At 41.2% G+C, this 26353-nt stretch overlaps 1 protein-coding gene across 2 annotated transcripts; it reads left to right on the top strand.

The window, feature by feature from the left end:
• Positions 1 to 105: 105 nt before the first annotated feature.
• Positions 106 to 25375, top strand: LOC308217366 (DGAT1/2-independent enzyme synthesizing storage lipids-like). Of its 2 annotated transcripts, XM_080610399.1 has the most exons (7): positions 106 to 1178; positions 6821 to 7151; positions 9538 to 9702; positions 13635 to 13828; positions 15890 to 15950; positions 17492 to 17631; positions 23189 to 25375. In XM_080610399.1, exons 2-7 carry the CDS (start codon positions 6824 to 6826, stop codon positions 23291 to 23293), a joined length of 993 nt encoding a protein of 330 aa, XP_080466525.1. In that variant the 5' UTR covers positions 106 to 1178; positions 6821 to 6823; the 3' UTR covers positions 23294 to 25375. The 2 variants fall into 2 exon arrangements, with proteins under 2 accessions (XP_080466525.1, XP_080466524.1); XM_080610398.1 differs by lacking the exon at positions 106 to 1178 and having other exon boundaries at positions 6072 to 7151.
• The last annotated feature ends 978 nt before the right edge of the window (positions 25376 to 26353 follow it).

Raw genomic sequence — 26353 nt, 5'->3', positions numbered from 1 at the left:
GAGGGCCACGAGGATGATCAGGGGACTGGAGCACCTCCCGTATGAAGATAGGCTGAGAAAGTTGGGGCTGTTCAGCCTGGAGAAGAGAAGGCTGCGTGGAGACCTCATAGCAGCCTTCCAGTATCTGAAGGGGGGTATGAGGATGCCAGAGAGGGACTCTCCGTGAGGGACTGTACCGATAGGACAAGGGGTGATGGGTTCAAACCGAAACAGGGGAAATTCAGGTTGGATATAAGGAAGATACAAGGATATATACGGTGTGTGTATATATATAAGGATATATATGGTGTGTGTACACTGTGAGGGTGGTGAGGCGCTGGAACAGGCTGCCCAAGGAAGTTGTGAATGCTCCATCCCTGGCAGTGTTCAAGGCCAGGCTGGACAGTCTCTTGGTGCAGGGTGAGGCGTCCCTGCCCGTGGCAGGGGAGTTGGAACTAGATGATTTTAGGGTCCTTTCCAACCCTAATCATTCTACTATTCTGAGAGATGTGAATGGGTTTGAATGACATAGAAGATGGGGATTTTCCGAATTAAAAAAAAAAAAAAACAAAACAAAAAAGACATTTCCCCCAGAAACATTATAATAGCGCTTTAATACAGAGCGGTTATTATAATCTTATTTTTACTCTTTTTAGAGCAGTATTACAGGAACTAGAACCTGCTATTACTGAAAAGAGTTTCTTTCATACAAGTAGAATTGCAGTTGCTGATCAAATCAGTCCCGTGCTACACGTATTTTCTATCATTTCAGTCATAAAAAACCAGAAAAACATAAAACTGAAAACCAGCATGTCCAGAACACACCCTTCCGCTTCACTGCCCTCCCACACCTTCTCGCGGGCAAGGCGCGCCCCCTGGCGGCAACTCCTCTCCCGCCGGAAGCGCCGGGCGGTGCGTGGCGGACGCGGTCCGGGCGGCTCCCGGGCCCCCCACGGTGCGGAGTTCCCCTTCCCCTTCCCCTCCCCTCCGCCGCCGGTCTCGTTCTCCCCGCGCCTCCCGCCGCCTCCTCCGCCGCCGAGCAGCACGGTGCAGTCCCGCCTGCGCTCCGCCGCGGGGAGCCGCCCAGGCCCGGCCGCCCCGCGGGCACCCATCCTCCGCGGGGGCGGCGGGCGGAGAAGTAAAACCAGGCCCCGGCAGGGGCGCGGGGCTGGAACCGGAGCCGCCGCCGCCAGGGCAAGGTGAGCGGGAGCTGCTGGCGTGTCCCCGCCCCGGGCCTGGTCCCGCCGCCACCCTGCCGGTCCCGGGGCGGGAGGTGGCTTGCCTCGGCCACCACCGAGCTCGGGGCCTTGCTCCAGTTACTGTCGGAACGGGGAGTGCGGGCAGGGCGCGATGCGGGGCGATGCAAGGGCGGCGGTGGGGCCGCGGGGCGCTCCGCTGGAGCAGCCGGCCTGGGGCTGTGTGCTCCTCTCAGGAGAGGGAAGCTCGGTCCCTCTCCAGCCTCCTGCAGAAGGAACCGGTGTCCCGCTGTCACAGGAGCAAGGAGTAGGTCAGTGCCCGCTTAAGAACAAGAGCAGAACCACCCTCCGGCTGCCGGTTTCTCTGCAGTGGAGGATGTCGTGAGCAGGGTTATCAGGGTCTTACGTTTTTTGTGTTTGTGGTGGCATTGCTAATTCTGGTAGAAGCACCCCCCCGTAACCGGCTGATGCAGTGGAAGGCAGTGCGTTTATGTTTGCAGGGTCATGTCGTAGCTGTTGCTTTGCAGTGTCTTTCTAGTTTGGAAATCATAGAACACCAGGTTGGAAAGGACCTCAAGGATCATCTGGTCCAACCTTTCTTGGCAAAAACACGGTCTAAACAAGATGTCTCAGCACCCTGCCCAGCCAGATCTTAACAGCATCTGATGTTGGGGCTGATTGTTCTGATGAAATGTTTTCCTCTTGTGCCCAGTCGGAATCTCCCCAGGATAATTTTTGCCCATTGCCATATCTTTTCCGTGTGACTTGTAAAAGGGGAGTCTCTGTCTTCTTTGTAGCCACCTTTAAATACTGGAACATGGTGATAAGGTGTCCCCTAAGCCTTCTTTCCTCCAGGCTGTACAGACCCAGTTTTCTTAGCCTTTCCTCCCATGGCTTCACAGCCCTTCTCTGGACCCTTTCCAACCTGTCCACAGGGTTTTTTTTTATAGTGGGGACGTTTTTTTATAGCGGGGACCAAAATTGAGCACAGTATCCCAGGTGTGGCATGACAAGAGCCGAGTGGGATAGTGACATCTCCAGAGCTTCAACTTACACATTTCATACACATGCTAAAATCACGTTGTGCATGGTTTCATAGAATTATAGAACCATAGAAGAGTTTGGGTTAGAAGAGACCTTAAAGGTCATCTAGTTTCAGCCCCACTGCTGCGGTCAGGGACACCTTCCACTAGACCAGGTTGCTCAAAGTCCCATTCAGGCTGGCTGCCAGGATGGGCAACCTGTTCCAGTGCCTCACCACCCTCATAGTGAAGAATTTACAGCATTATATGTTGCTTTCTGTAATTGCTGCTTCTAGCATGATCAGTAGGCTCTCAGTTAACCCAGTGTTTGGGCACTACAGCTGAAGATTACGGTAGTAATTTAGTTAAGGATTTTCCTGGGTCATGTGCTAGAAGTCAGTGAAAGGAATTATATTTTAGCCTTGTTTCCACTTCACGGACAGTGTAAAGCCTTAAGCATAAGCGTAAGTCAGTGTGTAGCATCATTAGTCAGATGACAAATTGCACGTTTTTCGTCTGTGAAACTGTATGTAAGATTTTCTATTAGGAAGTTTGAACTTAAAAGTTTTTACTTTGAGCTACACAACAGGAAATGTGTTAGTGATGTCAGTTAAAATAAGTTTTTTAAGGATATGCTCGTATTACAGGGGGATTCTGCCTGTAAGTCAGCTAATGGTGAGACTTCATAGTACTGCATCCCATTGAAGTTTTTTAATCTGGACAGTGACTGATGTCAGAAAACCTCTGACAAAGAGGGCAGGATAGTCTCTCTTTGCTTAGATGAGGTCCTAATCAGGTTGACATGGTGGTGTTTCTGGAAGACTGTGCTGCTTTATCTTGCTGCTTTATCTGCTCTGGGCAGACAGCTGTAAAGTTGAAACAAACCAAAATGGCAGTATCAGTAGTTGTCCTGGGTTCAGCTGTTAACAGTCATTTTTCTCCTTCTTAGTAGCTGGTGCAGTGCTGTGTTTTCAACTTTAGCCTGGGAACAGTGCTGATAACACACCGATGTTTTAGTTGTTGCTAAGTAATGCTTACTCCATTCAAGGGCTTTTCAGTCTCATGCTCTGAAAATGAGGAGGGGCATGGGAAGATGGGAGGGAGCAGAGACAGGACACCTGACCCAAGCTAGCCAAAGGAGTATTCCATACCACAGCATGTCATGCCCAGTATATAAACTGGGGGCAGTTACCTGGAAGGTCCAGACCACTGGGTCGGGCTGGGTATCGATCAGTGGTGAGCAATTGTATTGTACCTCACTTGTTTTTATATTTTTTTTTCCTTTCCTTCCATTTTTGGTTCTATGTTCCCTTGTTATTTCCCTTGTCATCATTATGATTGGTGGTAGCAGTAGTGGTTTTGTGTTATACCTTAGTTACTGGACTGTTCTTATCTCAACCTGTGAGATTTGCATTCTTTTGATTTTTCTCCCCATCCCTCCAGGAGCAGGGGAGAAAAAAAGAGGGGAGAGAGCGAGTGGCTGCATGGTTCTGAGTTACTGGCTGGGCTTAAACCATGAAAGTGGCGTACATGAACTATGTTGGACCTTTACTTAGTAAAGCATCCTGTGCTTTTTTGGATCATGGAGACAGAATCTATTTTCCCTTCTTCACTGCTGGTGTCTTTGTTAGTATGTTCAGTGTGGCAGTAACATCCATCACTTAGATACAGAGTATTTTTGTGGCTGTACAATGGGTGGTCAGAACAAATGCTGGACCTGTTACAGAGGGAGCAAAATTACAAGAGATAAAGGCATGAAGAAGGCCTTTATCTGGTGGATGATAAGTCAAATATGAGTGAGATTGGCTATGTATATTTTCGGCTGTGCTAGCAAGGCCACAGCCATTAGATCGAGGAAGTATTTATAACCGTCTTCAGCACATTTAGGACCACAAGTCAAGTTTGGACCCCCACAATACAAGAAATGCTGAGAAACTGGAAGGGGTGCAGAGGAGGGCCACCAGCTCTGTTAGAGTCTCGAGCACATGGTGTCTATGGAGAGGATGAGATAGCTGTGTGTGCTTAGCCTGAAGAAGAAGGCTTAAAGGGGATCTTACTGCTCCTCTTAATGAGTGGTTATGTGTGTGTATAGAGAAGTTAGACCTTTCTCAGTTAAGGGACATGAGACAACTGACACAAATTGCAGTAAGGGGAATTATAACTAGGATAAGGAAAAACATTTTCGCCATGAGGGTGATCAGGCACTCGTGCTTGATTGGGGATTGGGGGCCCAGGGAAGCAGTGGGATATCCATCCATGCCGATATTACAAACTGGGCTGGACGTTGCCCTGAGCAACCTGATCTGACTCCTTAGTTAGCTAAAGGTTGGACAAGCGCTGTCCAGTGAATCTTTCTAATATAAATTATTCTATGATTCCCTTCAAGATGAGGAAACAACATTGTTCAGAATGGAGTTGACTGTTTCTAAGAGAAGGCAGCACTTTAGATGTTACATGTGTGGCTGGCAGCAAAAAGGAGGTCAGATCTTAATTTCTGTTACAGGTTAATGCGTAAATATGCAACTTGCAAACGGTGATGATGGCATTTGAGGTATTGCATCTAACATTACAGGCAAAAGGACAAGTCAAAATTTGCAAGGCTGACGTGTGTGGACAGGATGTTAAACTTACTTGATGAGGATTTTGTTCTGGAGAAGGCCATAAGCAAAATGATAATAGATGGGAGAGTATAACTGTAATCTTTAAAGCTATATAATCACCTCCGAGTTTTAAAAAGTTTGTGCCATAATCCATGATCTGTATTGTTCTCTAGCTAGTAGATGGAACTGCTGGAGAAGTCCAGGCATAGCAATCTGATAAATATTGTAGTGTTGAATGCTACTCTTAAATCCTGCTTGGTATCACAACCTGTGTTTCTTATCCTTGCTGTGGGTGTTTGCTGCTTGACAGGTTCTGGAGTTCGGCTCTGGTGACCGCAATGAGAAAGGTCTTTCTCTTGCTCTCCCACACACTCAGTTTTTCCTGTCCTTTCCCCCCTAATTCACACCCCCAAACACATGTGCATGAAATCAGTGAAGTGCTTGTCACTAATGCTACATGCTTATACATCACTGAGGATAAATCAGCTTCTTCTCACATTGTCTTCAGGAACATGTTGAGGAGCGAAATGTTGTAAGCCTGAATTAGTGGAACAGGCATGGATCGTGGGAACAAAGTCCTTGTCACACGATCAGCTTTCTTGTCAGTAGGGCTTAACTTGGGCAATGTGGGTAGAGGCTGATTTCAAAACAGAAGGAAAAGGAACATCCTTGCTCTGTCAGGATGGGAGGAAAAATTGAGACCAGGAAAAAAGTGAGATGAGTTCTGCTGTAGCACATGTTTCAACATCTCATAGCAAATGTGGAGTAAAACTGATCTGCTTTGTCTTTATTGTGTTGTCATTAGAGTTCTGGTAGTGTTAGTTATCTTCTGAATTTCAGTCATTTACTGCTTGCAAGAAAAAAGCAAGAGTAAAGGGGTGATAGACATATGTCTCTCTAGACATGGGAACTCTGCAATCATACATGCTCTAAGTTACATTTTAATAAAAAAAAAACCCAAACATTTTAATAAAAAAAAACCCCAAACCACAAAACTCCAAGCTTAGATTCTTTCAGAAATTACTGTTCTTAATCCATTTCTGTCTACAAGCCTCCATTATAGTTTCAACATGTTTTTGTTCTCAGTGTTGACTAACAGTTACTTCAAGTCTTGACCAAACCTTTAGTCTAGATTAGGATAATTTTTTCCCACAAGGTATCATTTATGATGTACTAGAACTATAGCTAAGGTACCCAAGCATACAAGTTGTCTCATGTTTGTAAGATGAAGTGAATAGCAAGTTTTCCTCTAAATTTTACAAAGCTAAGAAAAAAATGTTGCTCTGGAATTACAGAAGACCTGGAATTCCAGCCCAGAGAGGTCTAGCCCTGAGAATTCTTAGGAGCTGGCAGTGGAGAGGAGAGATAGGTACAGTAAATCCAGAGCAGTTAAAACTTTTAAAGGATTTTTGTATTTGTTTTCCTTGTCCTTTCTGCTGCCTGTCTGTGTTGTGCATTGAACTTGGTGTTTCACTATCTGTAAATTTCCAGGTACAGTTTAAGATCTGTCCAGGAGTGGGATTTGCTTATTTAAGACCACCTTCTTCCCTAATCGTCGTATGCTTGTGGTTAGTGGAAGTATTCAGTAGGTATTATAGCACTGGATTTGAAATTGTGCCGTTCCCTGTTGTAATAAGTGCTTGGGAAAAGGTTTTGAATGTACTGTGTATTATGTAGAGCGATGCAGATTGTTGGTAACAGTATTAAGTGTTCTGGATCTGCATCAGTTGAACGTTTTTAAGGAGATAAAATCTTAGCCTGAGATTAAGCAATTGCACTGTCTTTCTCAACTGGAATTGTCAGCATTTCCACCACACAAAAGAAAAAGGTTAAAAAAAGTCAATTAAAAGTTTTGCTGTGTGAACCATTATGTTTCTAATAGGTGCTGCTGGGATGTGGGGTAAATGGTACATGAATAAAATGCATTAGAGAGGTTTTTTTGTATGCTAAAGCAGAATAGGCAGGTCTGCCTTTTTTTAGGATTTATTACTTTACTTTTTTTTTTTTTTTTTTAATTTAATAGGAGATGATAGGTGGAAATGAATCCTGTGCTGCAGGACCGATGCCTATGTCCTACTTAACCTGCCTGACTTATATTCTGGGAGAATGGACCGGCGTGGAGCATATTGAAGATTATCTGAGTTACGCAGTCTACCTTTCATGGGTGCTTTTTCCTCTTGTAGCAGTTTTTCTACTACCAGGAGTTCTCGTCATCCTCTTCTACACTTCCATTCTCCTTCTTCATATTTATAAAAGGAAGAATGAACTAAAGGAAGCCTATTTCAATGATTTCTGGGATGGCGCAAGACAAATGTTGGCTACCCTATGGGATGGGCATGGAAGAATATGGCATGGTAGGTGAGATCTGATGTTTGATTAAAAACCGCTGAAGCTCTTATTCCTGGTTTACCTTTCAGGATTATCAGTATATATCTGGTTGTGCTGCTGTTGCATGAAATTTAAAATTCAGGCCAATAATATTCCCATTTTACCAATGAATACCAGTGGTGCGTGGGAGAAATAAAGGCCACTGAGACTTTTTTGGTTGTAAAATTTTTTGTCTTATGCATTTATTCCTTTGCTGCTGCAAAATGAGAGTTTTCATCCAGTTGAACATATAGGCATTTTTTAAATTGTGTATTTATTGTTTTTCTTTTTTTATAACTACTCCTGAATTTCCTCATTTGTGGAGGACCTGAAATGTCTGCTTTGTTAAAAATTAGATCGATTTACTATATTATTTCAGAGTCAGTATATGAACACTCAAAGTTAAATGCCAGTTCTCTAATAGCTAGTATGTCAGGATGTTAGTGTTATTTAATTGCACTTAACCGGCCTTTTACATATAATGCCAAATGATGGCTAAAAGGAGAACTTAGTTCACTCACTAGTTGCTACTTCAAATTAACTTTAGAGCCTAAAACTGTTATGGAACCCTACTTTCTTATTTTCTTTCTACGTATTTTTGTCAACTACTTTCTCTATTACAATGTCAAAACTAAGGGCTCTGTTCCTTGTCCTTCTACTATGATTTCTTTATAAAGACAGACTTAATAAATGATTTGGCTTTTCTTTCTAAGGAAATCATAAGCCTCTTTCAAAGCCATCCAGCTAGATGCAGCTAAAGGAGAAAGAGATGTTTAAGAGCAATTTACATAAAGAACAAATCCTTCTTGAAAATCATCTCTATTTGTTCTCTAGTCAAAGGGAAGTGGGTTTTCAAGGCATTGATAACCAGATGGTGCACTGGCTGTATCAGATAGGCTTTGTAAGACTAAGATGTAACTTTCAAATCTAGGAAAGTACACTAGATCAAAATCAACAGCTACATCAAAGAGCTTAAAATGCTCACTTCACAATAAAAAGCTATTTACTTTTTTCATAAGAAAATGATTTTTGTAAGGCCTTGGCTCTTTTCATCCTTAGTAACTTTTTATAAGGTCTGACTTTTTATTTGTGCAGAAAAGATTCTTATCCAGTTCCTCATTGACAGTTGTGACTTTTTTCTGCCCTGCCAGCTGCTTCCATGTTCTCTATGCACTTCTCTTGCTAAAGAATGAAATATTTTGTAGTTATTTTTTCTCCCCTTTGATTAATCAATATATGATAGGAAGAACTTTCTCTCCTGAAATCTCACAGAACTGGGAAAAAAAAGACCCTAAACAAAACAATCCCAAACCCAAAAAGCCCCAAGCACCAAAGTGTGTTAGATTAGATGTGATGCATCTAACTTTATATATATTATGTAAATGCTAGATGTAGGTATCATTCTGGTTGTGACCAGCTGGCATGGAGCACAGTTGGTGATCAGTTGGCTCACTATGTTCGCAATATGTTGCAGCTCCACAGGTATAGAAAGAAAAATAGAAGGAGAAGAGCCAAAAGTACCTATAGGACTAAAAATAATTCACTGGATTGGGAATTGCAGACCTTACTAACTTTGGAAGAAGTGACAGGGTTTGGGGTTTTCTGTTTGTTTTTTATTATTTCTTTTAAAAAACACAAGATACTGTAACAGTACTGCTTGATATTAACTGAATGTTCTATACTGATGTGTTCTGATATTTTGTGTTAACTGAATATATTCTGCACTGTTAACTTAATTAGAGGTGTAAGTTCAGTAAGAAACTTGTCTGTGTTTACGTATATTTCAATTAAGCATGTAAAACCCCAAACAGCTTTTAGTACTTAGTGATGGAAAACTGGAGCAAGTATAACTGTGAGAGAAATAACAAAGATAATCTTCCTACGCTGGAATAAAAGGAGACATGTAAATGAATGTTGTCGCGTCACATCTTCTTAAATAGTTACTGGTGGCAATGAACTTTGAAAGGTAAATAATAACTTGAAATAGTTGTTTTGTGTCTCCTATCCAATCCTGATTGTGATTTCTTTTGAATGATTGGAGGACTCTGCAGCCTTGAAGACAGTGAACTGAAAAAATAAGGAAAAAATATATACTTCAAGACAGTGAGACTGGGTGGTTTGTTTTCAGGGTTTTTTTATCCTGTTGTTCTCCTTTCTTTACATATGTCTCTTCTGATTTTAATTAAACCTGTATCTCCTATGAAAGCAACTTAGTAAATACTGCAAGTCACTTCTTGAGTTTTTAGTGGTCACTTTGCTCTTACTTCTTCTCAATAGCTATTGATTTCAGTTTGCCAACTTGCCGTGAGTTAGTTTCTTTAGGATAGAATTGTATCAGACTTTGACATCTGTTATGCCTTTAACTTCTAACAGGTTATGAGCTTCATGGTGCTGAAAATATTCCTGAAGGTCCAGGGCTTGTTGTGTTTTATCATGGAGCTACTCCTGCTGATTGTGTCTATTTCATGGCTAGACTTCTTATACAAAAGAAGAGATACTGCCACGTAGTAGCTGATCATTTCGTCTTTAGATTACCAGGTAACATGCTTCATTCTAAACAATCAGTTTGAGAACTTTTAATTTTTTTTAAATTTTTCTTTTTAATGGTGTAATCAATAAAAATTGTACCACAGGAACACAGCTCTCAACAGACATTCAGACAAATTTAGTTAAAATGTTGAAGTACAGCTGTCTCTAACATGTTCTGTACAAAGAAGAATGAGTTTAGGAGACTGGCCCATGCAAGGATGAGTCATACTTCTAGGTGAGCAGCATCTTTCGACAGCTCTAGGGTGTTTAGAAACAAAGAGAAGGAGATGGTAAGAGAAACAATTGTCTCTGTATTAATTGGTAGCAAGGATCCAAGTAAGATGTTTCTTTTTTTTTATTAATATAGGCAGAATGAGTGCTGTTACCTGATTAAGAAGCAAACTGTTTGGAAGCAGTGTCCTCAAAGTTGACAGTAATAGTCTGGAGGGACGATGTATTTTTGCACCCACTCAGTTGAGTATGGTTGGCAGTAGAACCTGCCCACAAAAAGACTCTTCCAAGTAGAATCGTTTTTTGGAGGAAAGCTGTAGAAGTGTCCAGCAAGTTCATGTAAAACATGAGGCAAAGCATGAAGAAATTGAAAAACGTGTTTAGGACCAGATTTTTGGCCTAGTGAAAAACACTGCTGATTGATGAAATGAATTACATGAGGGGGTTGTTTTTAGTGTGTGTGCAATACCAGAGTACCCAGTTCTTTTCCCAAGTTAAATTTGTGACTAAAAATTTACAGGAGTGTTCTGTAGTGCACTGATGCTTTTAGTGGAAACAAAGATGTCCTTTTGTCAGCATAGTTTTATTTCAGATCTAATCCCTGAAAACTGAACTTTTTCATGCTGATAACAGCATGACTTTGCCTCTACAACTGCATTTGCCAGCAGACTAGGATTTGTCAGTTGATTGTCAAATCTTTTGTATGCAGCTGACTATATGTAGCCTATTTCGTAATTTATATTTGGCTCCATATTATATATATTAATATTTATATACAGTTGTTTATAAAATAGGAGATTTTTTTTTTTCTCAATTTCTGCTTTAAAATAAGGTTTCTAAGTGTGAGTATACTTACGAATCTCCCAAATATCGTTTGGTAGCATTGCAATGACATCTGGCTAAATGGCTGGTCTTGAAGAACTGGCTTCAGGAGTACGTCTAGCTAACAGCTGATTTCTACAGGTCTTCCTCAGGAATTTATACTGGAACCAATGCTACTTAACGCTTTTACTGCACACCTGGGTGAGGGGCTGCAATGTGCTTATAGGAAGTTTACCAATGATACCAAAGTGGGGGAGTAGTTGATAGAGTGAGGGTTAGAGCTGGTAGAATGCTTTCATAGAAATGAACTGGCAGAAACTTCACAAAGTTCAGCACATGCAGCTGTGAAGCTTGCTTCATCCTAGGTGCACATCACATGTGACAGGACCTTGGGAAAAAGGTTGGCTTTGCGGGAAAGGACATTGGCACTCAAGTAGACAGGATCTTGCAATGTGATGTCCAGTTTTGGACTCCCCAGTACAAGACAGACATTGACATGCTAGAGCATGTTCAGTGGCTGATAGGGGGCTGGAGTATACAATGTATGAGGAGAGGCTGAGAGAACTGGATTTGTTTGGTCTGTACGAGATCAGGGTGGGGGAATATATTATTGCAGTCTTCAGCAACCTAACGGGAAGGTACAGAAAAGAGGGAGTCAGACTCTTCTCAGAGGTTCATAGCAATAGAATGAGAAGCAGCAGAGACAAATTGCAACACAGGAAATCAGACTTGTGATTAGATGTGTGGAAAGGTATTTTACCATGAGGGTGATCAGACACCTGAACAGTTTGCCTAGACAAGTTGGGGTATCTGAATCCCTGGGGACTTTCAAAACTCCGCTGGGTGAGGCTCTGAACAGCCTGATCTAGTTGGACCCGCTTTGAGTGGGAGGTTGGACTGTATTTACCTTCAGAGGCCCTTTCTAATCTACATAATTCCCTGGTTCTGAAAATAAATTAGGGCTATTAATGGAAGACAAGCCCAAAGAGTCCAGACAATGTTCTGGATAGTGTTTCAAAATCCACACAGTAATCTGTGATTGGCAACTCAGATAGATGCCACTTCTCTTGTGAATCAGACCAGAAAGACTGCCATAATTTTATCCTGGTACTAAGACTGCCTGATCTTGATTAAGTCTTCAGAATAAATTGGATGCATTTTCAGAAGATGTTTTAATTAACTGGAAGTTTATTATGCTCACTGCAGGAGAAATGGGGTGGTGGTGTGGGGGATGAGTTTGGGGAGTCTGTAGGCTGTTGGACACACTTGGATTAGATGATTTAATGATACTTCTGAATTTCAGATCCATGGCAGTATCCAATTGCCAGTCTCATTGCATCTGCTGCACTGGGTACTGCAGTCCTAAATTAGCTGCAGTTAACTGGAGTGTGTAAAATGTTGCTGTGCTTCCTAAGGCATGCATGAGCCGGCAAGGCCCATAGCCCTCTTTAGAAGATTGCCTGCTATCAGGCATTTCAATAGCAATAACAAGACAGTTCCTCTCCTGTAATGTTGCAGAGAAAAGGAGCCGTGGCTTCTTGCCTGTTACATACGCAAGGTGTTGCAAAGTTCTTGTAGACGGGATGTTCTGCATGTGTGGTTACCTACAGTTGTGGAAGGTTGGATTCAGTGGTCTAAATGTACCTCTCTGTGATCCTAAAGGTCAACCACAGGAAAACAATGACATCCTTGCTACCAAATAGCTGACGGCCCCTTATGTTACAGTCACTCTAACAAGTAAGAGAATTGTCTATAGTGCACATGCTAAGTGTTGAATGTATTACTAGGTACTCTTCAGAGGGTTTTCAAACACTGGTGTAGGCACAATATTGTTGAAAATAGGAGAAGAATATGCTAGGGCAAAGGGCAGAGTCCAGGTTGGACTGTGGAACAAAATTGCTTTTGGACTTCTTGGTACTTAGTAAAATTAGCATCCTTTCATGCAGTATTTCCCATACTGCTCAGTCATCTAAAGTTCACATTTTGCTATGCAGTACTCATAAATACTGTATGATTTTAAAAGCAAGTGAACATGAAACTGTATGATTTTAAAGCAAGTGAACATGACTGATTTCCTGCAAACAGAGGTTTGTGCTAGTTTTATTGTTTCACATTAGACTAGTTGATCAGGTGCGTGCCCATTTGATGCTTGCAAGCAAATTTTTGATGTTCTGCTATTTCTTGGAAGAGTAGGGTGAGTATGGCATTTGAAACGCAAAATTATATGAGAAGTTAATGTAACTTTACAGTTAAAAGCTTAAGAAAATGAAAAGTCTTATCCTAAGATCCTAAAATGAATAAACCTAATCCAGACTTGCCAGATGCATCTTCGTGGGAAAGGCCATACTCGCTGACTGAACTAGGGAGTTACTTCCTGTAGTGATTTGTAACATAGAGAATGCTGCATTTTCTGTGTCATTGTCCTTCTTGTGCACAGACTGCTCTTTGTTTGTCAAAGTTAATAGAACAAAACCCACCAAGATTTGCTGGTATTTTCTGCTGCTGCACTTTATTAGGACTGTGCTATGTTTGAAAACTAGAGCTTGGGCAAAGAGCCAGGAGCCAGTGCGCTGGAGCTGACTTAACTCCTTTGAAGGGACACATGAAAGATGTCACAGAGTGCTTGCCATTTTTTTCCAGTTTAGCCCTGATTGTGAGATAACACCTGAATTTTCTATGACAAAAGGCCACTGAAACTCCTAAATCTTCAACTTTTTAGACCAGAATTTATAAGCAGAACTTAATGCTTCAGTCCCTCTAGAAACGTCTTTGATTTAAGGTTACAGTTTATTAGACAAGTCAGTTTTAGCCATTGTGTTCCATGCTGGGAACCTACTCAATGGTACTATGAATGAACATTTTCTGAATTAATATAATTTAACCTACAGGTTTTAAAATACTACTTGATGTACATGGAGTTATGCATGGACCAAAAGAAGAATGTGTCAATGCTCTGAAGAAGGGCTCTCTGATAGCCATTGCCCCAGGTGGAGTTCGGGAAGCACTCTTTAGTGATGAAATGTATACTATTATCTGGGGTAATCGGAAGGGCTTTGCTCAGGTGGCCATCGATGCAAAAGTGGTAAGTATGACAAGTCACAGAAGCGAAGCGAAGAGTTTTAACTCATTAATATTTTCTTCCAGGGAAAGTTGTTTTGATTGTCATATATTTGGTGTTACATTGTAGCATGAGTATGGGCTGCTTGCTTTCATAACAACATTTCAAGACTGGTTTTGTTGCTTTCAATAAGAAGGCTTTGGAGTTAGCTAAGAATAGTGTGGTCAGGAAATCCAGAGTTTAAAAGAATGAGAGATGAAATCCAGGGCGGTTTCTACATTACAAGCATGTGCTGTTTTTACACATACATGGTCAGGATTCTGATAGCTCAACCCCTGACAATGGTTTGGGAAGCAACTGTACATCAGTAGTGCTGTTTCCTCTATCATTGAAGTATATACTGTGACCCAGCACAATTTGGAATCATTGGCACTATGCACTTACTGTCTGGGCATTTTATACTAGTAGGGATGTCTAGGACAGACAGCAACAGCAGGAGATGCTGTTCACTAGTGTGAACTGTCTCCCCAGTTCAAATATGTAGCATTGTGCTTGATCTGCAGGCAGATGATTATTCATATGGGACCAACTGTGAAAGGCACACAAGTGTATGGTATTTTTGAATTGTAACTATTTTAATAAGATTTCAGAGTCCCCCTCATTCTATATTTATACTTGTGTGCATATGTCTGTAGGTCTGCATATACCTAATTAGAAAGTAAGTCTCACACCGAGAGATTTATATTTAGATCCTGTCAAAGAGAGACTAGTTAAATCTCTCAATTTTATACAGAAATTGGAGACTTTTAAGACCCAATTTTAAGTATGTATCACTTCTCAGAAGGAAAATAACACTGTTTAAACAGGATATTTTCAACAGATTTAGATTCTACTAATGTATTGTAATAGCATATGAAAGACCATACTTGGGATTCAACTATGTTTGTACTAGTTATATTTATTTTATTGAATGTGTGTTCAGTTCCCTTTACGCACTCACAAAGGTGTTGCAGCTTCATCCCTCCCAAAAAAGCCTTGAGAGATGCAGTAGAATAGGAATAGCGTGGAGGCAGGCTGAAAGTGGGGAACATAGCTTTATTTAGGAGCATAACTCCTCATGGAAACAAAAGTGTGTCTAAACCTGGGACCTTAAACTTCTTGAAGTTGTCTCATTTCAGTAGTTTGTTTGGCAGAATGATTGTCACATAAGCCAACTTAGTACCTAAAAAAAGTCTCTACCTTTATGTCAAAAGGTGTTCCAAATAAGATGGTGCTAGAATGAAGAAGTTTGTTACCATTCAGTTTAAGCAACTGCAGTTCTTTTTGTTCTCTATAGTGGCACTGAATTATTTACAGACTTCCTCCTCTGTACCGCCCCCCCCGCCCCAAAAAACTTAATACCTGTGTGAAGAGTTTCATTTACTAGCTCATCTCCGTGCTTTAAAAAAATGCCATATAAAGTTCTGTATTGCTGATGATGCTATGTACAATGAATGCATACTATAAAATGATACTAAAAACTTCATGTAGTAGGTGATCCCCTCCTGGTTCTTGTAAATCTTGACAGCTGTTTGCAAGTTCAGAAATAGCAGCAAAGACTTGAAATATTCAACACAATTCCAAATATTTATCAGCAGAAATAGATCATGGACATGTATTGAATATGACACAGTATATGTGAAGCAACAAAATCAGCATAACAGAAATGAATCAGACAAGTTTAGCATCCCAGTCCTGTGAATTCTTCCTTTTGAGTGTAACTACAAATTAGGTGAGAGGTTTAACCACTTAAATCACAACTGTGCAAACACTTCTAGATGAGGGAGGCCTGGTTCTGAAATCCTGGACTGCTTTGAGAAAATGGACATGCTGAAACAAAAACTTACTGAAATCTCATGGTATTCTCTAGCTTGAAACCACATAGCAGAAGGTCACAGCAGAAGAAGAATACTTGATTTGCTCTCTCTATGTCCTTGTCTGAGAAATACTTCTAAAGTTAATTTGCTTATTGGGTTTAAGTGAGGTAGAAGTTTTTTAGGTAGTGCTATCTTCATTAAATTCTTACTTATTTTTTTTCCCTCCTAGCCCATCATTCCTATGTTTACACAAAATGTTCGAGAAGGCGTTAGGACATTAGGAGGAATAAGTAAGATATTTTCTATTTTTTTGTAGTTTATTTTTCCATATGTGTTTAGCCTATCTCTGTAGAAATTATCCCAATATAAATTTGATTTGACATGGCCTTGTTTCTGGAGGTTTGCTCTCCAGTAGAGTTCAGACACGTTCAGGATTTAATATCCGCATTATATGTCATATTGGCTCACCTGAGTTACTCTCCATATAACTTTTTGCCTTCACAGAAGCAGCAGAAGTAAGGAAAAGTGAGCTGAAAAATGGCAAATAGATTTAGATCACTTTTTTTCTCTGTTTATATCTGCTAGACCAACTCTAGATTTTCTGCTGTCTGTTAAGAAACGAAACAAACAGGGGTTTGCAGCTGACACATAATGTCTTTAAATGTTCTCCTAAAGCTCTGTGCTTATGCGTCTACCTGTACTTGGAGTTTGAGTGGTTTAAACATGTTTAATTTGTAGTTGGTTTACTATTTAGCACTAGACCTATCATTCCTTACAAAACCATGCATTTGCTTGCTGTCTTTCCTCGTCAATATGAGACTTCCAGCCAGCATATGAATAGAAGGGTATATGTCTGAAGGGTCCACCTCTGGGATGATTAAATGCCCACATCTCTGCTGATCTTCTAGTGTTAAACCCCCTTTTGTTCTGTATTCTCCAACTTGCTATCTAACAGAAAGGGCCAGAAGTTCTGCCTCGAGTATGGCATTATCATCTTCATCAGAGGAATGTGTGGCAAAACACTTGCTTCTCTACCCTTGTAATTAAAAGTTACATATTACATGGAGAAAGCCAAGCCATCAGATGCAGGTGTGCAGAATAATTCACGTATTCATCAGGTTGTACAAGAATAAACAGTAATTAGTTATTGCTGTGTTCAGGAGAATCATCCCAAACAAGAGAGAGAATATTAGCACCCATTCTGCAAGCAATCTGATCTGGGTGCATTTGGGTTAGATGCTTAGAAGTTGGCATGTGGGGAAGATGTGTCCTCTTAGAGCTGATCAAAATACCTTTTTCTCTCTTTTTATATTGTTTCACTGCGAAGAATGTGTGATCTGAAAGAGCAATTCAGTGTTTTGACATGACTGGCCTTTAGCTAGATAAAACTATTTCTGATCCTCTAGACCTCAATGGGGCTGAAGAGAACAGTCTTCCAATACTAGTTTCTTATGCTAACCCATAAACTTAGCTGAACTTTAACCTGTATTATGTAGCATTCCCTTACTCTCCAGAGAGGCAGCTACAAGATTTTTCTCCTCTTCTTCCTTTTCTTTGCAGCTGCTCTTTGAAGGAGAGATTTCACACTAGGTTAGGGTGGAAACATGCCTGATGTTAGCATTAACACAGCTTTTAGGAAATAGCACTTGAGATGACACGTTGTTTGAGAATCTGGGTCAGGGGCTGGATTACTTGACAAGCCGGTTTCAGTTTTAAGACATATTGGGGGAAAATAAACATTACCGAATAATCTCTCCTTTTCTTTTTCTCTCTCCTCCCCACCTCCCTCCCTTTTCCTTCTCCTGCTTTCCCCTACAATTTTTCACATTAGAAATACTTAGGTCGCTGTATGAACGCATTAGATTGCCAATAGTTCCTGTGTACGGTGGGTTTCCAGTCAAGCTTCGCACATTTATTGGAGAACCCATTCCATACGAACCAAATGTAACAGCAGAGGAACTAACTGCAAAGGTAAGAGAGAGATATACATATATATATTTAAAATATTTGGTGTAATGATAGAAAACACTGGAATATTCTGGTCAAGTCATTTCTCCCATGGAACTAGTTATAGAAGTTGGTGGAATCATGATAGGCTTTGGACTTGCTTAACTCTGAATGCCCTTCTTAAATGCTCTTATTTTATTACTAGACCTTGCAGATTTTCCAGGCATTCTAAAGTCAGTACTGTATCCTGTATTGCTTTAGGGACTGAGGAAGTTCAGTCAGATAAGACTGCTCTGGTTAGATAAAGACACTGTTCCAGAGTTTGAGGATTCTGGGTTGAGAGAAACGTAACACAATAAAGAGTCATAAGTAATTTATTAATACAGGGAAAATATAGAGGTAACAAAAGATACAGTAAAGGATATTTCTGATATTTGGTTATCTTACCAACCCCAAAGACCATGTAATGACGATCAGGAAATCAGCTCCAAGAAACATCACTGCAGTATGAGGTCGCAGGCTCAACCTTAGCAGGCATCCCCTCAGAGGCGACGTTGACCTGGATGATATGAGGTTCTGCCTCCCTGCATTGCCTGAGGCTCGGGCTTTTATACTAGCAAAAATGCACACTCATTCTGATGTAGGGGGCCAGCCTACGTCGGAAGAAGTGGCCAGCAATATTTAGAAGGGTCTCTGAGAGTCTGGACTTTTCTGGGGATGAGCCAAAGCGGGACCTTCCAGGGAGGAGCCAAAGCTGGGCTTTTTGGGGTGGAGCTACCACGGACAAACAGTACTTTTCTATTTTTGTGTGTTCCACTATGGACCTCTATCTAGTGTCACTGACAAAGACGCAAGTGCTTTACCCAGAGAAAGTTTTCTGTTTCTTGGTCTTCTCACAAACATACTATTGAAGCCTTCCAAATTGTCCTGGGTTCAGCAGCAGCAGTCAGTTTTTCTCCTTCTTAGTAGCTGGTGCAGTGCTGTGGTTTTGACTTTCGGCCTGGGAATAATACTGATAAAACCGATGTTTTCAGTTACTGGTTAGAATGTTTACCCTGACCAAGGACTTTGTGAGTCTCATGCTCTGCCAGGGAGGAGGAGAAGCCGGGAGGAAGCAGGGACAGACACCTGACCCAAACTAGCCAAAGAGGTATTCCATACCACAGCACGTCATGCCCAGGGATGTAACTGGGAGCTACCCGGAAGGGCACGTCCTCTTTTCTGTCGGGCTCTTTTCCGGCGGGCGGTATCGTATTCTCTTCCCTTGTTATTTCTCTTATCATTATTATTATTGGTGGCAGCAGTAGTGATTTGTGTTATACCTTAGTTACTGGACTGTTTTTATCTCAACCCGTGGGAGTTACATTCTTTCGAGTCTCCTCCCCATCCCTCTGGGGTGGGAGGGAGTAGAAACTGCGTGGTTCTAATTTACTGCCTGGGCTTAAACCATGACACAAATATAGTAAATCAGTGTTCAGAAGCTGGTGAAATTCCATACAATAAAAAAATTAAGGTAAATAATTTCACTGCTTTGAATAGTGTGTTTCTGTTTCTACATCCTCCAACTTCTCACCCAACAAATTAACTTTGGAATGTTCCCCTAGTTCAGATGTAGGTGGTTTATAGAAATGATTGTCAGGTACTCATGTTCATTCAGTTTATGAATAGATTTCACAACGCAGAGACATAAAACAGTTACGTGGTAAAGCAGTCAGATGGAGGGGGCTGAAACAGCCATTTTTGAAAGCTCCACAGATGGTCACTTTTAGCATTCCGAAAACTTCAGAGAAAGATATCTGATATCTGTTGGAGCGATGGTACGGCCCGGCACAAGCAATCCAGGAGGTTCCTCGATTGTGTGGAAGACAACTTCCTTCTGCAAGTAATAGAGGAGCCTACAAGGAGAGGTGCTGTGCTTGACCTCATGCTCACCAACGGGGAAGGGCTGGTTGGAAATGTGACGTTCCAGGGCAGCCTTGGATGCATCAATCACGAGATGATCGAATTTGAGATCCTCAGGACAGGGAGAAGAGCGTGCAGCAAGCTCATTGTCCTGGACTTCAAGAGAGCAGACTTTGGCCTCTTCAGGAACCTGCTTAGTAAGGTTTCATGGGATAGAGCCCTAGAAGACAGGGGGGCCCAAGACTGTTGGTTAATATTCAAGGATCACCTATTGCAAGCTCAGGAGTGTTGCATCCCAACTAGAAGGAAGCGCAGCAGGAGGGCCAGGAGACCTCCTTGGATGGATAAGGAGCTGCTCAGGAAAATTCAAAGGAAAAAAGAGGCCTATAAAAGGTGGAAGCAGGGACAGGCGGCCTGGGAAGAATACAGGGATGTTGTCTGGGAAGCTAGGGACCAGATTAGGAAAGCTAAGGCCCAGTTAGAATTAAACTTGGCTAGGGATGTGAAAGATAACAGGAAGGGATTCTGTAGGTACGTAGCAAAGAAAAGACAGACCAGGGACAACGTAGGCCCCCTCTGGAAGCTATCAGGAGAACTGGCTACCCAGGATTTGGAGAAGGCTGAGGTTCTTAATGACTTCTTTGCCTTGGTCTTCACTGGCAAAGGCTCTGACCGCACCACCCAAGTCTTGGAAGGTGGAGGCAGGGACTGTAAGAATGAAGACCCTAGGCCCACTGTAGGAGAGGATCTGGTTCGAGACCATCTTAAAAGCCTAAACATACACAAGTCCGTGGGACCTGACGAAATCCATCTGCGGGTCCTGAAGGAGCTGGCAAATGAAGTTGCTAAGCCACTGGCCATCATATTTGAAAAATCATGGCAGTCAGGTGAAGTTCCCAACGACTGGAAAAAGGGAAATATAACCCCCATTTTCAAGAAGGGGAAAATGGATGACCCGGGGAATTACAGACCAGTCAGTCTCACCTCTGTGCCTGGCAAACTCTTGGAGCAGATTCTCCTGGAAGGCATGCTAAGGCACATGAAAAACAAGGAGGTGGTTGGTGACAGCCAGCGTGGCTTCACTGAGGGGAAATCCCGCCTGACCAATTTGGTGGCCTTCGATGATGGGGCTACGGAACTGATGGACAGGGGCAGAGCAGTTGACGTCATCTACCTGGACTTGTGCAAAGCCTTTGACACTGTCCCACATGACATCCTTGTCTCTAAATTGGAGAGACATCAATTTGATGGGTGGACCACTCGGTGGATAAAGAACTGGCTGGATGGCCGCATGCAAAGAGTTGTGGTCAATGGCTCGATGTCCGGCTGGAGACCAGTAATGAGTGGTGTCCCTCAGGGATCAGTGTTGGGACCGGTTTTGTTCAGCATCTTTGTCGGTGACATGGACAGTGGGATTGAGTGCGCCCTCAGCAAGTTTGCCGATGACACCAAGCTGTGTGGTTCGGTTGATACACCGGAGGGAAGGGATGCCATCCAGAGGGACCTCGACACGCTTGTGAGGTGGGCTGATGCCAACCTGATGAAGTTTAACCATGCCAAGTGCAAGGTCCTACACCTGGGTCGGAGCAATCCCAGGCACAGCTACAGGTTGGGCAGAGAAGAGATTCGGAGCAGCCCTGCGGAGTAGGACTTGGGGGTGTTGGTCAATGGGAAAATGAACATGAGCTGGCTACAGTGTGCGCTCGCAGCCCAGAAAGCCAACCGTATCCTGGGCTGCATCAAGAGGAGTGTGACCAGCAGGTCGAAGGAGGTGATCCTGCCCCTCTACTCTGCTCTCGTGAGACCTCACTTGGAGTATTGTGTGCAGTTCTGGTGTCCTCAACATAAAAAGGACATGGAACTGTTGGAACAAGTCTAGAGGAGGGCCACGAGGATGATCAGGGGACTGGAGCACCTCCCATATGGAGATAGGCTGAGAAAGCTGGGGCTGTTCAGCCTGGAGAAGAGAAGGCTGCGTGGAGACCTCATAGCAGCCTTCCAGTATGTGAAGGAGGCCTACAGGGATGCTGGGGAGGGACTATTCATTAGGGACTGTAGTGACAGGACAAGGGGTAACGGGTTCAAGCTTAAACCGGAGAAGTTTAGATTGGATCTAAGGAAGAAATTCTTTACTGAGAGGGTGGTGAGGCACTGGAATGGGTTGCCCAGGGAGGTTGTGAATGCTCCATCCTTGGCGATGTTCAGGGCCAGGTTGGATGAGGCCTCGGGTGGCATGGTTTAGTGTGGAGTGTCCCTGCCCATGTCAGGGGGGTTGGAACTAGATGATCTTAAGGTCCTTTCCAACCCTAACTATTCTATGATTCTATTCTATGATTCTAAGATGCTTTTCTTCTTGACCATGCAGGTGACAGTTCAGTTTTCTCTCCTCATCTATTTACCCTCTGGTTAGATCTCTGCAAAATGACATCTGAAAATATCTGCATTATCTTATACCCTGGTTATGGAAAAATGATTGTTTCTTTTGAGTGTACAGCCTGATAGGACTCCGGAACTGTTGGCTTTCAGGAAAGAATATGTGTTTAAATGACTCTAAGACATGCTTTATCATCTTGTATTTGTGCCACCCTCCATTGCTTCTGGCTTACATGCAAATTCTGCTACATAAGGTCCCTAGAACGTGAATCCTCTAGAATCGTAGTTAGTTAGAGTGATTTTAAAGTTGGATCTCATGTTTCAGGCTATGGCACAATGTGCATTTTCCCATTATATAGAGAAAAATTAAGCTCAACTTTTTTTTACCTAATAGCAATTGTAAATGTGTAGAGACATTTAGGACCAGATCTACAGAGAGATATGGGGAGGAGCCTTCTCCCAGGATTTAACAGTTGATCATATACTTCATATAAACAGTGTGAGCTTGTACCAAGAACCAGTTTTCCGCTTGCTAAACACTGGTTTACAAGGGCAAATAGTTCTCTATTCTGTCTCTGGCCATAAGAATTCAGTAGTCTGTGCCTCTCCAGGCCGAATAGGAAGGTCACAGCAAATCCTCACCGTAGCCTTTGCATGTTGCTTTGGTTTTGAATGTTACCGTAGGGCTTTTATATAATAAGAATGACTGACTACTATTAAATTCTTGGCCTGCTACGTTTTTGAGTGAAAGTGAATGCTGCTGTCGTATGCACTATTTTAGGTATGGTCTAAGCATGCTTTACAGGACCAGCTCCTTTAGGGAATTTGGGTGCAGAGTTCGTTACTTTGTACAAGCCAAATGTGCTGAGACATGATGTGTTTCCTGTGCTACTTCTGAGCATGTGTAGATAGATGCAAAGTTCTTGCATACTGGAAAAATGTTACTGATGCAAACTTGGGCATAGGCAGAAGTTTCCGAGTTGCAGCACAGCACTCTGGTCCTGATGTGCTTTATAGATCTAGGTCTCTTGATTAATTTACTCCATTGTCATTTTAATACTGCCTGTTGCTAATAGAGCTTGCGAACACCAGATACCAGAGATAAATGATACTAATTTGTTGTTCTGTTCATTTGTAGTGATCTGACAAACACATCCTGTGGGCTTAAATGTGGAAAAATAGTATTTTGAACTTACAGTAGTTTTGTTGCACTTGAAGGGATGAAAGAGAACCTAGAAATTGTGTTGATGTATGGACAATATAAAGAAAACTTAATTTGACCAAGAACTTTTCTCTTTCCCTACAGACAAAAGCAGCACTCCAAGCTCTAATAGAGAAACATCAGAAATTACCAGGAAATATATTTAGAGCTTTAATGGAACGATTTCAAACACAAAAGAAAGAAGATTAAGGTCTTCTGAATGAACTACTATTTAGTTAAAATATTCTTAAGGTCGTATTTGTAACTTATTAATTCTTCTAATGATGGGTTTTAAATACTGTCCTAATGATCCTGCTGTGTATTTTAAGATATAAGACACTTTCCCTTGCCCTTTCCCCTACCTAGAATCAAGCTCAGGAACCCAAACTTCAAATCATTTGTAATGGGGAAAAGTTCAGAAATTTAGTTTTTGACAAATACATTCCTACCTTGAAAATGTTGGGTTTTGTGTTTTGCTTTTGGTTTGTTTTTTGGTTTTTTTTTGACACTGCAGGTCTTTATGTACATGGTCTCTTGTCTATTTTGTTGTACTGTCCTCCCCACCCCACCACCTATGGTTACTCTTCAACGTGAATGTTAGTCCTGCTGTAGAGCTAGTGTCTTACTGTCTTGATCATCATCACTGTAACTAGGTTTTGCAGGCCAGATTAATGCCATACAACATTTATGAAACCTTTCTTCAGGTTGTTACTCTTGTGTTGCTGGGAAATGGTCAACCTTCCGTGGCCTGCAGAACCTCTAGCTATGCCTGCAAAACCTATAGTGGAAAACGGTTAGTTTTACTGGATGACTTCAGAAGGAGTTTGGAGGAATGAAAATTGATTAGAGAATTGCAGTGAACCAAGGAAGCTTGTTACTGATTCTGTATCATTCCAGTGCTGTGAATGAGAACCCTCAGCACAGCTGCTATTCCTAACCAAGCCATATTGGATATCTGCCTTTGAGTAGAGAGTTGTCCTGTACACTTCTCAGTGAATCTGCACTCTGCTTTGAAAGAATGAGCCAAGCACTTAAGCTTTAAGAAGTGGAAATAAGAGTACTGTAACATGAGCTCATAAATTTCTATTTTGAAGAAAAGAAAAAATTAGTACAATGTTCCTTTTAAAAGTACTAGTTCTTTTGCAAAACAGGATAGACATTCCCAAATAGCCTTCAAATCTAGTATAAGTGTAAACTGTTAAACATCCGTATTCTTCAAACACTGTTATTTATGTAAGTTATTAAATCAGGGTTGAGAGGGAAGTTCTATATATTTCCCTTAACTGAAGACAATTGAATGAACAGGAAAGAGTGTGCGCTTACAGTAAATTATATTCTTATATTTTTTCTGAACTAAAGCCTGTGCTTCTATTGTCCAAATAGGAAATATCTGAAATATTTCTTCTGATTGCCAGAAAGTTTAATCTACAGTTCTTAAAGTAACATCTGGGAACTCTTTAGTTTTGGGATGAGGAAAAATTCTTTGAGGAAGGACAAAAGAGGTTTTATTTTATTATATGGTCTCCTTTCAATATTGTTGGTGTTTGACATTTTCTTAAAAGTAAAGAAAAAAAACCCAAAACCCAAACAACGATAAAAAAACAACTTTTGAAAGAGCAGTTGTATTCGATTTAGTACCATTCCTCCCACCATTTAATCATGTGCTTTGCTTTATACTCTTTTAAATGCGTAAATTAGTGAGAGTACATGTAAATGATGCCCTATGTTAGAAAAATATCACTTTTTGGGAAAGAGGCTATAAATTATGGTTAGTAAGAAGCAAAAAGTTTACTTTTTTTATGATGTTATTTTGTATCAAAAGCATTTTACGTGGTGTTGAATTAAATTTCTCAAAGCTTTTGGGGAAGAATCATGTTATACAAATGCAAATGCCCATTCTGAATTTTATTAACTACTTGGGTTTTATTCAAAAGCCATATTGTATTCTTTTTAATTTATTGGAATGTTTTTAAAAATAATGATGTTAACACAGTATGTCATTTAAAGTGATACTGCCAAATTCCTACACCGAAGTATAACTTGAGTATGACTGTTCATACTGTTCATCACAAGGAAAATGTACATCAGTCTATATTGCGACATTCTCAAAGGCAGCTGAGCATATTTTGTGTAGATGTTGCATATATGTAAAAGAAAACTCAGTCTAGAAGATTCTGTCAGACATGGATATTTGTGATCTGAGATTTTGTAAAATTTATTTTACTAAATATGTGGGCTTTTCAATGTAGTTTTGTCCCTCTTAAGTATTGAAAAATGAGTATAAAAAATAAAGGGCAGTATTGATACTCTTAAGTGTTCATGTTTGTATAGGACTTTCATATTTATTTCTGTATATTAAAAAATGCATAGAAGACGCCTTTTGAATAAAATTGACAGCTGGAATGGGCTTCTGAAGTTTTGTGTTCTGTTTGAACTAAATGAAATATAGTTCATGGCCTTAGACACAGGTTTGAGCAGCACATACTATCCTTGAGAAGTTCTTCTTGCCTTGTGTCTGAATGGGGATGGAGGAATCAAAGCCCCCAGAAGAATGAATAAAAGGGAAAATAATTCAGGAAACAGTGGAATAAAGGACAAAAGACACACAAACAATAAGGTCTGAGTTTTAGTAGTTGTAATCAATGCTGCAGGAGGCCTTAACAGGTACTGCAATGCCACTTAAGTTATGTTTTAAATTCTACGACAGAAAATACATCACAAATCCTGACTAGTAAGATTTATTTGTACACACTTGGTGTCTGAATCATTACCTACTTCATGTCATTGGAAAAGGGGGCAGACCTAGAGAGAGACTTACAAGTAAGGTTATAGACCAGGCTTCCTTTTAGCTGATTTGGTTTTCTTTGTGTCAGGAAGAAGTATTTGAAAGAAATTTTAGCAGCATTAGACTAGACTGCTGGTAGCCTGGTTAGCCCTTGGATACACTGAAGATGTTCCCGGTTTCTCCATCCAAACAGCATAATCAGGATATGTATTTATATTTTTGAAAGTAGAAATAGACTGACAGCTGTACTGACAGGTATTTGTCATTATCTCAGCAAGACCCAAACCTCCTACTGGCCAATTTACTGCCCTGTTGTGTAATAGCAGAGCTCAGTCAGAACATCTATTATTAGGATGCTTTCATATAAAATTAATCATTGCAAATGCAAGGTAGAGCTGTTAATCACATTGTCAACACGATTGTGTATCTCATCTAGTACTTGCTGTAGAAGTATACCATTATGTTGCTTCATCCTATTACTCTGT

This window comes from Psittacula echo, assembly GCF_963264785.1.
Source record: "Psittacula echo genome assembly, chromosome: 2".
NCBI classification, from domain to species: Eukaryota; Metazoa; Chordata; class Aves; order Psittaciformes; family Psittacidae; genus Psittacula; species Psittacula echo.
The sequence above is the reverse complement of the archived record's forward strand: the minus strand, read 5'-3'. Positions and strand labels throughout refer to the sequence as shown.